We start from the raw sequence: 17,414 nt of genomic DNA, 5'->3' as shown, positions 1-17,414 counted from the left end.
GTCGCCATCACGAAACAAAATGACGTACTGACACCTCGACGTTCGCTCTCAGACTGCCAGCGAGTCCAAAATTTCGTCGCGCATATAGTTGAAAATTATTTGCCGTTTCACTGAAGTATCGCCTTAACAAATAATTAGAAACAATGAAAAAACATTTTTTGAAAATTGTCATATTGAGTGTTTTAATAGCTCAATAATGAACAATACACATTTTAAGCATCGCTGACCAGATTCGTCTACTGTTAAATGATTTTTATATTACGTTGGGCCGAGCTGTAAAACGCAAACAGATTTGTCTTGTGATTTTATGACAGTTGCTCTACAAATAAGAAGCTACACAACTTCCAATTTGAATCTAGTAGTCGTATAATTGTATTGTTTATTAGGTGTTATTAATTGGTCCTATCAAAACGAAACTAACAAAAAATACACAGTTAGAATTGAAGCTGTGGACCACAGGTGTTTGACAGAACATCATTAATTTAAACAATCATTTATTATTTTAATAATAAGGTGTAGTGTTAGATTTTACTTCCTATATGTTGGTTCAGACACTTATTGATATTGAATGTTAAATATCATCAATTTCCAATTGGCTACTGGATGAAACCTGTAAAAATGTAAAGTTCTGATCAAATTGAGGTGCATGCCGCCTACTATCACGATATCGCGGTGACAAATTTAATCTATGGTTTCGTCATTTTGCAGAGTACTTTCTGTAAAATCACTGAACACTGATGAATAGTGCCAACTATAATATATCAGTAATTTGAATTATTATTAATTATTCATGCTAATTTAAATTAATTTTAAGAGTTTCTACGTGTGCGTACGTTAAAATTACTTGCGACATGACATCCATGACAACAGAATCCAACCTGCAGACCATAGATAATAGACAACAGTCTTTTAGAAAATACTTGATTTTGACATGACAGTCAGTCAAAAAGTGTAGGCATGTACAAGATGGTAAAACGTTCATTGAGTCATGCAGGTGTCGATGCAGTGTAGTTCAACGTGAGGTGACCTCATTGTGTTCTGGTGATTTCGGCAAAGTTTGCCAAATGACAATGTTAGTTTAAAGATTCAAAATGTGTTACGGGATAGGAGCATCAGTTTGATAACATTTAAAACAAAAAAACGACATCACATAATTTTTTCCCGTACCGGCAGCTTACTGTGACATCACGTGATAGTCAGCGACATGCATCATAATATAATTCGCGCTTAACGATTTTCAAATTTCAACTATATTTCAAATATTGTAAGTCGTAATCTCAATACATACTGTAAATAATTGTACAATCAACATGCCATAGTTGCGATATCATAGCGCTGTGAGTAATGTAATTGTTAAAAGTACTGGTCGAGGACGTGTACGTGAAATTTTTAGTTTCACAGATCACCGCTAAAACCTGGCAACTATAAATTATAAGTATAATAATTGATAGTGGTAAGTATTAAGTAGCACGTAAAGCATAGTAATACTGAACGATGATTGTATTTACTTGTAGAATATCAAAAGTAGAGACACGCTACAGTCATGTGTATTATACCTAATACTTATGAAGCCAGCTGTGAATACAGTTAATATGATGTTCTGCCTGTATTATTATGGTAACATCCCAGGTATTTAAAATTATTATATAAACTTTTACATTTAGTTGTTTGATGACAATATCGTTTCAATTAAAATAAAACACAACATTACAAAAGAACATTATCAGATATGTATACTAGTAAATTTTAAAAGGCAATTTTTTTATTGAAGATAATATATGATATAAATAAATTTGACGTAACCGGTTCTGGCTAATATTAAAATAAGTAGAATTAGTACTACATATCAGTGGGCGGTGGGTGGAGGTAGGCTGTTAAGATCCGACATAAATAATGCACAATAAACTTTTACAGTAAAACGTATTTTTTTTCATTGAACAAATGCGTAGATGGTGTGTTAGTTTTTTTAAATTCAATTAAACCCTCCTAATCCAAGCCATGGTAAATAGTAGTCAAAAAAATATTCGTCTATCTATAAAATATCCAAAATTTCATACATAAAACATAAAAACTTACTTAAACTGCTTTGGTTTGGTTTAGGCAGGGTTTAATTGAATTTTAAAAACCAACCAGCACCATCTGCAAATTGTGTTTTTAGTTCAATGAAAACAAATAAGCATGATTGAACAAAACTTAGTGTGCACTATTATTTATGTCGAATTTTAACAGCCCTCGCCACTGCTACATATTGTGTTTTATTTTAAATACAATAAATTTCCGTCATGAATAATAATTGACAGTTAACAGAAAAGAAAACATAATATTATAATAAATTGATCGGATAATTAAGTAGATTAGTATAACAAAATTTCTGCTACAGACTACAGAATTTAAGTAAAAACAATGTCTTGTGCATTTAAAGGCATGATTTCAAATATATATATAATATATCTGTACCCAAATTTAAAAAAGGTTGTATAAAAATGCTAAGACTTCTAGGGAAAGTTAATTTTTTGATGTAGAATGAACTGAATGATATCAGTAAAATACTACTCATCGAAAACCATAATGCCAAGTAAAAGAAACATAAAGAAAGTAAAAGAAAAAAGAAAGAAAGTAAAAGAAAATGAGGTAGAGGGTTTCGGTGGAAGAAATCATTTGAAAACCATTAATATCCGGCTGGAGGCTAGCAAATACAGATTAAAATGAAGTGATCTGATAAAGAGATCAACAGTGTTCCGAGAATAATGATCTTCAGTAATGATAAAATCAGCAAAAATACTCATACATAAAACTTGTATTATATTTTAATCATATGCTTTTATATTTGCTTGACATATTATTGTATTTATTATGTTTTAATAAAAAACAAAGCATGATGATATTAGTTATTACAAAATTAATAACAATTTTACAAATCGTATCGTAAAATCATAGCAGGAATATCAGGTGTTGCTCGATTTACCTTTAGACACCTTTAGGTATTTTTGACTTTTTTGTGAATAGTTGAAGAACTACTGCTTTCTAACATTTCTGCATTATCGAAATGTGGAACTTATTAATTTTAAATATTCTATAATCGAAATAATATAAACTTTCACCCTTGTGACTATGTACTTGAGAAAACAAAAAGCTGTTTTTCTCCTATTCATCCATTATGGACTTGGGTGATTTTGAAATCTAGCGACACCTGTTCCCGGTAGGATTAAGATCAGTATAAATCTAGTAATATAATTTATATTGTACATGTTTACAACCTAGCTAAAGCATTTTTATTTTATCTGGGTACGAAATATTATTTATTGTAGGTACATCCGGTATCCCAAAACTATTCCCATATGACAGTGGTTTTTCAACTTTTTATTTCACCACACGTTTCGTTCACACTTTTTCATGGTGTCCTAAATAGTAGATATTTCCACGAAACGTGTAGTAGATATACATTGTGTGAGGGAAGCTCAGAAGATTTTAGACAAACGAAGATAATCTAGCACTAAATTGTGGTTCATGTTACAACTTCTGAAACACGTGGTCTCTTGAAAGGGTGGTCGTTCCTCGCCTGTTAAGAGAGTTTTTTAATCTGCCGATGAGCTAAGCCTTTATGTCAGAGTATTAATTCTATAGTATTTCAGTATTTTAGCTATTTCTGTATTAGTGGAAAATATCATTTAAGATTAATTATTTTCATTCTTATTAACATTTTCTTATTTATTACTAGCTGAAGTACCCGGCTTCGCACAGGGTCGCTTCGTGGTTATAGTTATCTTAGATATTTGAAAAATAATAAGAGGTAATTATTTTTTTAATATTAAAATATCTGTGTAATACAATATGGCAATATGAAAATAATTCTAATAGGAGTAAAGGTCAAACATAAGAACACTAAATTAAAATCGAATCCAAAATATGAAAACGTTATGAATGTTATTAATATGTAGTAAAAAAAAAAAATTGGATGGAACAAACAAACAACAAACTTTTTATTTTATATAATAATAATCTAGAAACCTTCGCAGGTGTGCGCACAACAACTGACAAAAGTTTCATCGCAATCGGATGAATGGTATGGGAACGCATACGAATAGTAGAAGAAGATGATTTTCTAATTCAGAAATATTTGTGGGCATGCGCATGACAACTCACCAAAGTTTCATTGCAATCGGATTAATGGTATAGGAACGCATACGAATAGAAGAAGAAGAAGATGGTTGTACTAATTCAAAAACCTTCGCGGGCGTGCGCACAACAACTGGTCAAAATGTCATCACAATCGGATGAATGGCATAAGAACGCATACAAATAGAAGAAGAAAAAGATGATTGTACTAATTCAGAAACCTTTGCGGGCAAGGGCACAACACTTGATCAAAATTTCATTGCAATCGGATGAATGGTATAGGAACGCATACGAATAGACGTAGAAGATGATTTTCTAATTCAGAAATCTTCGAGGGCATGCGCACGACAACTCACCAAAGTTTCATTGCAATCGGATGAATGGTGTAGGTACGCATTCAAATAGAAGAAGAAGATGATGGTTGTACTAATTCAGAAACCTTCGCAGGCGTGCGCACGACAACTCAACAAAGTTTCATTGCAATCGGATGAATGGTATAGGAACGCATACGAATAGAAGAAGAAGAAGATGGTTGTACTAATTCAGAAACCTTCGCGGGCTTACGCACAACAACTGGTCAAAATTTCATCGCAATTGGATGAATGGTATAAGAACGCATACCAATAGAAGAAGATAGAATAGAAGAAAATGGTTGTATCAATTCAGAAACCTTTGCGGGCGTGAACACAACACTTGATCAAATTTTCATTGCAATCGGATGAATGGTATAGGAACGCATACGAATAGAAGAAGATAGAATAGAAGAAGAAGATAGTTGTACTAATTCAGAAACCTTCGCGGGTGTTGGCACAATTACTGACGAAAATTTTATTGCAATCGGATGAATGGAATAGAAACGCATACGAATAGAAGAATATAGAATAGAAGAAGAAGATAGTTGTACTAATTCAAAAACCATTGCGGGTGTTACCACAACAACTGACGAAGGTTTCATCGCAATCGGATGAATAGTATAGGGACCATACGAATAAAAGAAGATAGAATGAAGAAGAAGAAGAAGAAGATGGTTGTACTAATTCAGAAACCTTCGCGGGTGTTGGCACAATTACTGACGAAAATTTTATTGCAATCGGATGAATGGAATAGGAACGCATACGAATAGAAAAATATAGAATAGAAGAAGAAGAAGATGATGGTTGTACTAATTCAAAAACCATTGCGGGTGTTACCACAAAAACTGACGAAGGTTTCATTGCAATTGGATGAATGGTATAGGGACCATACGAATAAAAGAAGATAGAATGAAGAAGAAGAAGAATAAGAAGAAGAAGAAGAAGAAGATGGTTGTACTATTTCAGAAACCTTTGCGGGTGTTAACACAGCAACTGACGAAGGTTTCATCGCAATCGGATGAATGGTATAGAAACCATACGAATAGAAAAATATAGAATAGAAGAAGAAGAAGAAGAAGATGATGATTTTTCTAATTCAGAAACCTTTATGGGTGTGCATACAACCACTTACCAAAATTTCATTGCAATCGGATGAATGGTATAGGAACCATACGATTAAAAGAAAATAGAATGAAGAAGAAGAAGAAGATGATGATTTTTCTAATTCAGAAACCTTCATGGGTGTGCATACAACCACTTACCAAAATTTCATCGCAATCGGATGAATGGTATAGGAACGCATACGGGACAGACACACAGATAGACAGACATACAGACATTCATTTTTATATATTAGTATAGCCTATACTCTTTGCGCAAGTGCAAGCAATAATTTTACAAAGTTTTATCGCAATCGGATGAACGGTATGGCTGCGCATTCAATACGAACAAACAAACACACAAATATTAATTTTTATATATTAGATTACATTAGCGTACATTAGAAAAAAGCTCTCCTGAGATACCTATCATTTTTTTCCCGTTAATAATCGCTTATTTTTTAGGACATGTTAGCTTTTCTCAGTTGTTGTCAAGAGAATATTTCTCATCATAATAACATTCTAGAGCTTTCTTACCGTATCAGTGATTGACCGTTTCGCTCCTTTCACATAATACGGTTTTGACCGTACGGCAAAAAATCGAACGCTAAAAATCCGAATCGGCAACAAGTTACGTTCGTTTTACACTATACGGTTTATGCACGGTTTTTTTCCGTCACAAGCTCAGTTTGTGATGCTTTTTGGTTATAATGAATCAACTGACCGTACGGTTTTAAACTGTCTAATATGAAAGCGTGCATTAGGTCACGTACACCACTTAGTCGTCGGTGACTGTCCGGGCGCCGTGTATACAGTGGAATTAGACGGCTACTCTACGGCGCCGTTTCGGTTTTCAACCGTCGCCGTGTAATGTGAAAAGGGCCATGCTCTTCTTCACCCAATTAAAAGAATGTCACTGTAAATTTTTTGCTGCACGGTCAACCTAATGTGAAAGGAGCGTTTTGGATTTGGAAAACTGATTTTGACTTGAGTGTCGGCAATAAGGAAAGAGCAGTAAATATTTAGTTATCGCTTGAATAAAATAGCCACCAAAGCATTATGGTGATCGTTTTTCCCGGTATTGAATTATAATTCAATTCAATTCATTTATTTTACATACTGTGGACATTACAAATTATAAGTTTAAGACGTTCACAACATGGCATTTAGAAACAACGAAATATTATTAAAACAATATTAGGTACATAACAAAAGAGATAGATCAGTATTAAGTTATTCTACAGTATAAATGTGGAAATACAAAAAAATTATATAGGTACAAGGAAGTACACCGGATGAGTTAAGCAGACCCTATTTTAATAATTTATGAAATAACGTCCACCTATACTCATCCTCACGTAGAAGGAATATCTTAAAAAATATAATATAATCTTTATTCAAACAACCGGCGTTGCCGCAGGGCAATGCGGCGCCACTTTGAGTACCACTGGTGTATGAAATAGATGGTAATTAATTACGAATGCTTTATAGAAGTCGGTAGCGTAAAAAATAACGGTTGCATGGCTTAAGGCTAACTTTAAAATCTCGATGCAAATTTTAATCAGATTAAAATCAAAAAATAATATAAATAACAATCGTACCTAACTGTTAAACGAATTAATAATAACGTCTCAATCATTCAAATAAAATATATTTGATTCACATTAATTTCTTCATTGTCAAACTGTCCCACGGTACAAAACGACACTTGAGGCTAATTGATTAAATCAAACGTAATCGCTTACTTACTTACCTGTTTAGTTTCTCAGGTGATATGATTAATATTAGCATTAATAGTATTAAAATTGCCCGCAGGCAAGTTTTAAATAGTTATTTTCCTATCGGTGTATAAGTGTGGTAATTTTGGATCAGTGACTATCAAACAATCTTACCATATAATTATTTAGATCATCTAGTACGTATGTCTTTTTATAAATTATCCAAATATATTACGTTTTAAGAAACTTTCAGACCAGCACATCTATTCTATATCTATACTGCTTTAAGCCGCTATCGGCAGCTATCGAGGTTAGTTTTTCATTTTTTGTATCGAAGCGGGTATTAGCACTTATTGTATCAATTGCAATAAGTTAGCCGTCTAAACAGTCAAAACTGTTTCTCGCTCCAAAATTTAACACAGCCAAGAAAGGTTCTGTTAAAACAATTACCTATTGTAACAATTATAACTGACGTTTTCTAATTGTTACAATAAGTGCTAATATTTCAATACAAAAAATGAAAAACTACCCTCGATAGGTGCTGGGGGCCTACAGCAGTCTTGTGTATAGAATACATGTGCTGGTGACGGTTAACTAATAACTAATGTGAATAATTATTCCATTATATTTTATAGAATTAACAGAGACAAACCATACAAAAACATTTATAATAAACAAAAAAATAATAAGTGAATAAAGAGAGCAATGGAATTGTATAACTCACTTCTTCATCTCTGTATGTGGTTTCTGGCCCTATGGTATTTTCAACCTTTCATAAATAAAAAATGGCATATTATTTCATAAAATATTGTTCCATGGAACAATTATTTAATTCTATTTTCTTAAAAATACATTGACAATAAAATACTACATAATAATTATAGTTATTAATAATATCATACTAATTATATATAATCGGATAAGTATCTTTTTTTTTTTTTGTTAATATTGTTTTGTTTTTCAAAATGGTTTGTATTCATTTCATACACATACATATATAATATGTATACCTAATTCTACTATTATACTGTTAATCATACACAATAAATTCTGTTTAGATAACACATACAATGTCATTCTTTAAATGGAATGCATTATATTGTTCAATATTAAAAAAAATATATTCTGTGAGCCAGTCAGTATAGGTAACAACTGTTTTATAGTTGGATACGCTTGGCACAAAATAAATGTAAAAACAATATTGATAAAGTTTAAGAATCAAATAAATTAACTTTGTCAGAGTTTTTGCCTAGGGGTGTTCCCACAGATTTGGTCGTATTCTAAAGCCAAGTAAATAAAGTCGTTTGTCATATCATTATATTCGGCATTACACTAATGACGTGTGACGATTGTACATATTATTAGTGTAACAACAATACAAGTGCCTAAATGAAATAATTATAATGATTGTCAAAAATTGTAAGATCGTAAAATTGATTTTTAGGGATACTTATTTAATATATATATATAATTTGAAAACATCTCATACATATATATACATACTAGAAAAAATCACAAAAATACACCGGACAGGACTTGAACCTATATCTGCTAGATTCGCGCCAGTATGCTTTTTCAATTAAACTACGGGTATTTTAATTAATTACATCGATTTTAACTAGTAGTCATGAAATGCTTATCGAATTACTTAATAATGTTGGCTATCGGTTTAAGTATATTAAATTAAGGTAGGTATCAATAAATTCCTTAATTACTAACCGACGTCGCGGATTACTCCATTATTTTGTTTTCATAACGTACTTAAACTATTTTTTTTCATTCAACGAATAATATACAAGACTGTAATGCAACATTATATATATTGAATATAAATAATTCGAAAACATCTCATGCATATACAGTAAACACAGAAGAAAAAATCATTTTGTAGAAGACAAAAAAAATATGAATAAAAATACTCATTTAATTTTTAAATTGCCAATAAAGAAATCAGCTAAAATGTTTTCTTATATTTTTGTTGTTGTTTTGAATAAAATTGTCAGAATTATTTCTTCTTCTGATACCATCACAATATATCAAAGGTTGCCTGGCATAATGGCAATTATTGCTTAATTATCTATTCGGTTATACTAGTTCTTATCATGGATATTCTTATGCCATGACATATGGTATCTTCCGCTATATTTAACGTTGATCTGTCCTTGGATAATGAATCGAGAACCGCGGTATCTTTATCCTCTCATAATATGGTGGAATTACTGTGGATTTTTAGTTCTGATACTATGCAGAATTTATTGTATCTTTCCCATTAATTTGAGGGTATTTATCACCATGTCAGTTCAAAGAAATTTAAGGATATGTCTACAGTCACATTTCTATTATAAAATACTTCAATAAAAAATATGGAGATGATATTTGGTTAAATAATATATCCTGATTATTTTTCCTTATTAAAACTACACAAATTCAACAACCTGCCTAAATAACATGTTGTTAAGTACAATTAATTTTATAAAGAGTTTTTAATGGCTAGCTATGACACTAACTTGTCGTTTATAGATAATATTACTGTCAAACAAGAGCTTGTTGTCAACGTGTTAAAACTGTAAACTAATAAGCCCCTCCTATTTAGTTAATCGCACTTCGACTCCAGCAACATCCGACAATTGCCGAGATCTTCTTGTCGGACAGTATTTACTACAGAACACGATAAAAAATAGTTCATCGGTCTCCCTCAGGAAGTCTTATTTTCTACATTAGAAATCAAGCCATCAATATTTTGATAAAACTATTAAAATCAATCCTGCATCAGGAATATATTATTTACCGCCATGCAGTTTTCCTTGGCGTGTTTTTAATGTCTTCCATAGGCTTATTATTGAAGAAAAAAATAAATAAAATTAGTGTAACTTACTTGTGAGTATAATCAGTACTATTTTTAAATAATATAATAAATTAATATTAAAAATGTTGTTTTATATTTTTGTCGATGTAGTAATATATTGCTGCATATTTTAAATCTAGAGATATAATTGATTACGTATAGCCAAATAAGCATGAGTTCGTTATCTTGTACGGGACTGCAAGCAGTATATATTTTTATTTTATTATCTAGGATCTATAATATTAATATAAATCAATTGTTATTATGATTGAAAAGTTAAATAAATGCAAAAGTGCAAAGCTCAATATGAATCTATGTCACGTAAGTTTTGTCAATATTGCATTTTTGCTGCATTGTTCTTTAAAAATAATAAAAAATAGTTTGCAATGATGGAAATCAATGATACGGTCTTTGTAATTCAAATTTACATGTATTTAAAAACAATGGCATAAATTTAATTTATGAATTACTTTAATACTCAAATTTAGATTTATAATAATATATTTGTAAAGTTCAAAATGGTGAATATTATAAAATACATTTGAATGATAGAATTTCATTATACCTCGATTTTTATGTTATGATAATAGCAAATATATAAAATTAATATAATTTTTTTCTTCCAGAGCCAGGCGCTTTCACTGACGAGGTCCAGCAAGAGTCCAATAGGCGTGGACAGGCCCCCAAGTCGACCGCGCTCATTGACTGCCCGTCTTCCTCCGGCTGCAGATTCTACCGATTCACATTTGCTGGCGCCCAAGAAAGAAGGCTTTGATCTCTCCAAAACAGCTTCTGGTAAGTGGATACATCACTCCTTCAAATAAAAATTTTCATTGATAAAGCCAAATCAGATATTATGATCTGACTTATATTTCGTATACCTACGTTGATTTAATTAGATTATAGTAAATTTGTGATATCAGACAGTACATATACTGGAAATCCTACACACTAAAATGCACGTCAATCATAAGTTAATGTTTTAGAAAGCTATTTTAATCACGCTATCAGCAAAGTTTTGATGAAGCTTTTTCGTTAATTACGTCACAAAATATGTCGGGAAGGGTTTGTACGGTAAATGGAAAGGCTGTAGGCCTAATAATGGTATCAAAGATAAAATATAGTAGGCAGCGGTAATATTAATTTTTTCATACTATTTTTTACGAGAGATGCATTATGTATATTGAACATACTAATGTTTTAACCAGAGCTAGAAATAAAACCGAAACGAAACCGTGGAACCCTGAAAACCCCTTAATTATTTTGGAAATGGAACCCTTGTTTTGTTGCCTTATCTCGATAACACGAACCGGATCCAAAACCCCTTAAAAATAGCTACATTTTTCTACTATTTTCAGTTATGAATCACTCATAGTTTTTTTTTCAAAAATAGTAAAAACACTGTTTTCGACGTAATGTTTTAGTAAAGTTTTTTTGATAATACATACTTACAGATTATGGTGTCCATGTACTGGTAAGCATATTTTGATAGGTAGTATATAAGTCATACTACATATTATTGAGTATTAAATCAAAATAAAACATCCATAATAAAACAATTAGTTAGGTGTTGTAAAAAAATCAGAACCGAACCCTATTCGATTTTTCCATCGCAACCAAACCTTTTAAAAAAATGATATTTCTAATAGCACCGGTTTGCATTCATCCTTGTAGATAAACTTTTTATAAAATCAATACTCGACAGAATTATTTTTACAATATAATATTGATCATAATATTATTAGTTGTTGATTAATGTTGACATGGATATATACATATGTTTGTTTTTCATATACATAGCTACGATATTTCAATGAATGATATACGTTTTTATAATACATTAAAAGAAAAGCTTAGGTTATAAAGAGTATTAATTTTATTATTGACAGTATAAAAATATTAATTATTATTTCCGATAGTAGCCAATCAAGGTTTAAAGCTTAGAGGAGAAATAATTATATCCTTCTAAGTAATATCAAACTTTGTGTAAGGTTTATGATTAATTCAATATCTTATATTGCATCATTGGTGATACTGATAATACTTATATAGTATACTATTATGTATTTCGAAACACCAGCAAATTAAGCATACCAAAAACTGGTGATAAAAACCAAAAGCGGGCTACTTCGTACAATGAAACAGTTACCCAAAACGTTCCCTGCTTATTATACGACTGGTTTTTATGACGTTCAAATAGCCATTATTATTTTATCACTTTTAAATGGTACCTGTCACTATAAACAACTTTATTATCAATCTGATATAATCACCATACCTAGATCTCCACCTGATACAGTATTTTACAAATGGCCCATACATCCATTCAAATACGTAGGCAGCAGATTTGGAATGTTTAATCAGAATAATCACAACCAGGAGCTTAGCAATAAAAAGCGACATGCATTGATTAATAACGATATAAAAAAAAAAACGGTTTCGATTATAATTAGATAGGTACTGAATCAAATATTAAATAATGCATCATTAAACTTTGTTAATATATTGAACACATAATTGAAATAATTAATAAAATGCAAATTCTAAAATAAAAATTCCGACCATGTCCGATCCTAATAAGATCATATGGGCCTCTACAGAGTGAAGGTTTCTATTAACAGATTTTGTTTTTACGAGAAATGGATGTCAGCCACTTGCTCAACCTAATAGGTCCATACTCTGACTCATACACAAATTGAAAAACAATATATACTATTATTGTGTTCTTGTCATACTCAGGATTCGAACCTGGGACCCACGACGCTATAAGACTGACGCTTAAGCCGCGCGGTCATCGTGGGTGTTAATTAAATTAATAAAAATTAATTAGTTGTTAATTAAGTTAATAAAAATTACGTACAATAATTTATTTAGGATACACTGCTACAATGGCGAAGGGTGACTTTTTGAAAGAGGTATGCTGTGGAAATCTGAGAAAAATGCACATTTGTCAGGTATGGTTACGAGTACCTATGGGAAATAAGAAGATAATACATTATTACTACTAATGAATAGGTACACATTAATGACAACGACACACTAATTCGATGAGATTTCAATAGCTCACTGACAACATAACATTGAACGATAAGTTGCGTATTTTCCTAAACATTTATACACATAAAAAATCAATAGATACAATTGGAGAAAGCTGCACTCCTAAACTATATTATTATGTGCAAAATTTTTAAGCTTAGCGATCGGAGCATATCATATTACATACACTGCAATAGACAGACTGAGGTCATATGACAAAGTCCATACAAAAATCAGAATTACTCGAAGAATAATCCAATAAAAACATTACAGATGGCGCGCTGTAGCTTATTTTTTAAACCTTTGACAGATTTTTCTATAATCCGTATATGTGTATAATACGTTCCTACATGTACGACATTTGTCATTGGCTAATTTAATTATTTTTATAGAATATAAAATAATCGAGAGATAATATAAATAAGTCAATATGCATTTTCTTTATGAAGGTAGGCTTTAAATAATTGCCTAGCATGGAAACTTCGCCACTGCCCTGCATACATGCAAAATACTCACTAAATAATTCATTTCATCGCTAAATTCTAATTTGGAAATTTATAAGCTCACTACGTTTATTAATTTATCCTTCCCACAACAATTAATTATTATTAACTCATACGTAAATGCTCCCTAACCTGAAGATATAATATAGTAAAGTTTACTATGTGACGTATATAAATACTTTTATAATACTCGTATATAAAAATAAATAGTTTTACTTAATGTGTTTAATGCTCAATTATTTTATAAAGCTTAGTCCAGATCAAGAACATCTCTGTACGTGAATAATATTGATACTGACCACACATCATCCTCAGAAATATACGTTTTTAAAAAAATGGTACCGAGCGGGACTTTTACATTTAGGTATCCATCGGATTTCTACCAATGTGTTTTAGACAAAACCACGACAAAATTATCAAATAATTATGCGTCCTACAGTCAATATTAGTAACCATTGTAACCATCTTAATTCACCATAGTTATATATAAATTAATTAATTGTTACTAAACTATTTACTATACAGTTTTAAATACTTTTTTTTAAACATTTAATTTAGTTTAGCAGATTATTTAATTAATCCAGAATGTTATAAAAAATTAGTGTGCATGTACTGTAATATTATACTAACTATATTAAATATGAACCATTCCCCACTACAAATAAAGTATATGATTTGATTTACTGCAGTAGCAAAGGGTGGAGGTAGGCTTCAATTTCAATTTTTCAATTTTAATTTATTTTACATATTGTGGACATTACAAATTATAAGTTTAAGACGTTCACAACATGACATTTAGAAACAAAGAAATATTATTAAAACAGTATTATGTAATACTGTAATTATGCAATATTAAGTTATTCTACAGTATAAATGTGTAAATACAAAAAATATGAAGTATATAGGTACAAGGAAGTACACCGGATGAGTTAAGCAGACCCTATTTTAAGAATTTATAAAATAACATCCACCTATACTCATTCTCACGTAGATGGAATATATCAAGATTCGACATAAATAGTACACACTAAGCTTTGTTGCCTATATTTATTTGTTTTCATTGAACTAAGAATACAATTTGGAGATGGATTTGGTTAGTTTTTTAAATTAAATTAAGCCCTGCCCAAACCAAAATCTAATTATGTATCGTTCAATGGTATAATTTTGGATATTTTATATATAAACGAATAATTTTTTGACTATCATCCACAATGGCTTGATTTACACAGGATTTAAATGTATTTTATAAACTAACAAACACTATCTATACAATGTAGTCTTAGTTCAATGACAACAAATTTATATGGATAGCTAACACAGTTTAGTGTGCGCTATTTATGTCGGATCTTAACAACCTACATCCATCTTTCGCCACTATGATTTAGTATAATATTTTTCAACTAAGTTTATGTATAATTTGAATTTAATATGACTTTATTAAAAAACAAAATGTTTCCATAGATAACATAGTACTTAATTAATAAATGATTAAAAATGATCGGTCCAACACAGAAATTAAGCTAACTAAATGAATGATACAAAAATAAAATATACTTTGATTAGGTTCTAACTCCGCTGACTCATAAACAAAATGGAGATTATTTTAATTCGAGTTTTTTTTAATACATGACAGGTGAATGAATACTCCATCATAAGAGAAAATTCATACCTACATTATCCGATACGAAATGTTAATAATTAATGGCTGTGTCCGAAAAATTTAAGATCACAATCAATATAATAGTAATAAAGTATTTGCAAGTAGCCGAAACCAGTCAGAGCTGTCAGTTCGTATAATAATTTATAATGAATATCATATTTTATTTCATAATCCATAGCGTCCTGTAATAAGTATGCAGATGTTAGAAAAAAATAACACAATAAAATATATTATTATTACCTGTCCAAATCTTATAAGTTGCATTTTTTGGTTTGGCAATTTGCAACATTGCATACTTTCGAATTTAGATCATCGGATATGATTAGGGCAGGCATATTGCAATACAGTTTTTTCTCCATTGTGTTTAAAACATATTATCTTTAAAATGCATACATGTCTACATAAAAAATCCATTCTTTTATATTCAAGGATTAAGTATAAACTGCATATTATTAAACAGATTTTAAAACTTTAATGGTATTATAATTTATTTGAGTGATAAGTTAATTTTTAGCTCTACAAGTTCTAGCGCATTTCAATTCTTCAGGTCGAGCATATTCAAATACACTATTCTCAGTTTCGGCTGTTTGGCTCTTATTATTTATACTCAGTTGATGTGTACATAGCTCACCTTGCTAGTAGCGCTCCTGTATCATTATATACACGTGACCGATCTAGTGCAAATTTGCATTGTACCCCCACAAAAATCTCCTCGGTACATCTCAATCTACTAATTCAACCCAATAATTCTTCTTAGAACTACCCTTTAAAATATATTCACCTCTCTCTCCTTATTTGCTAAATGGCTAAAATTCTAATCAATATTTTTAAATAGTCGCAGGAGTGTTTTATAAAAAAATGTTTTAACTGACTATTTAAATTAATCTTACACTATTTAATTAACATCCTAAATATGCCATTCAAATCAAATTATACTTATTTCAATATCTTTTTCACTTTAAACAAGCAATATTTTAGTTCCAGATTCCAACTTAAAATTCCTTCACTACTAACTAAATAATATGTACCTACGTATCTCAACATTGATCTGCAAAACAATGAATATGCAGTTTTCAAGTCAACCGTTTTTTTCGCTAATAAATCATATGACAATGGTTGAAATATGAACTAAGTTGCAGTCGCAGGTAAAATGTCGTATTTTAATAATTAACGGTTTTAGAAGGATTGATTATTAGCCATTGTATCAACCCATTGGTTCTGTGCCCATGGATGCAAACACGAAACACATACATCATAACTCCATTTTTAATTTGTTATAAGAGGACATTTTTTAATAATTCTCAGTTGTCATAAATTTATGTGGTTTTGATCGCAGCATTGCCAAAATTGTAATATTGTTCTGCTGTATAATATATTATATATGTAATTTTTATTTAACATTCTAATTCGATTAATTCAACTAATAATAATTAATCGCACATATAACGAGCTAGGATTGGGACGATGCCATGATGATTAAAAATACTGCACGTGAGTTTGATTTATCCGCAAGATTCGAACTTGCAAGCCATTGATCAGTATGAGAGAGAGAGTTTCAATTGTACACCTTTGTATATTCCTTCGCATAACCTAAGCCTACATCAATAGTGAATCAAATAAATTTAATTCATATCTATCAAACGAATCGTATCGTAAACTTTAAACTCTTTATTCTTCCCCATTCTCAATAGCGATTCCCACAACTGAAGGGGCATTCATTAGCGATGCCCCCTTCGTTTCGCCCCCTAACTATCCAGCCCCCCTTCGGCCCTATAATCCCTAAGATTTCGGCTCCCTCTATAATAATTTTCCATTCATTCATTCATTCTTCCGCTCTCTTTATGAATCATAATCTGAAAATCTGTGGATGATCCGTCGTCTCGTTCTGGCGTGTGCCTTTCGTACTGTGTGTGTCCCTTTCGCGTGAGCAGGGTTTACCATGAGCTTAATCCGGAACATCCCGTCAGGGGATATTGTGTGCATGTGTTTGTCGGTGTTAGTATGCAAGTATGTGAGTAATAAGCATTTGTATTATACTGATTAACCTTTGGTGTGCTTTTGATTTCAGTAATGTTCTAATTTT

At 30.8% G+C, this 17,414-nt stretch overlaps 1 protein-coding gene across 1 annotated transcript in view; it reads left to right on the top strand.

Moving 5' to 3' along the window:
* dve (SATB1_N and homeodomain domain-containing protein dve) overlaps positions 1-17,414 on the top strand; it is a 265,530-nt gene that overhangs the window by 117,123 nt on the left and 130,993 nt on the right. The window contains exon 2 of the mRNA XM_085946627.1: positions 10,759-10,927. Coding sequence (XP_085802753.1) covers positions 10,759-10,927 — 169 coding nt within the window. The remainder of the gene's footprint in view (positions 1-10,758; positions 10,928-17,414) is intronic.

Source organism: Rhyacophila brunnea, unplaced genomic scaffold (genome assembly GCF_057557595.1).
Source record: "Rhyacophila brunnea isolate RB1 unplaced genomic scaffold, BYU_Rbru_1.0 scaffold_2, whole genome shotgun sequence".
Taxonomy (NCBI): Eukaryota; Metazoa; Arthropoda; class Insecta; order Trichoptera; family Rhyacophilidae; genus Rhyacophila; species Rhyacophila brunnea.
The sequence above is the reverse complement of the archived record's forward strand: the minus strand, read 5'-3'. Positions and strand labels throughout refer to the sequence as shown.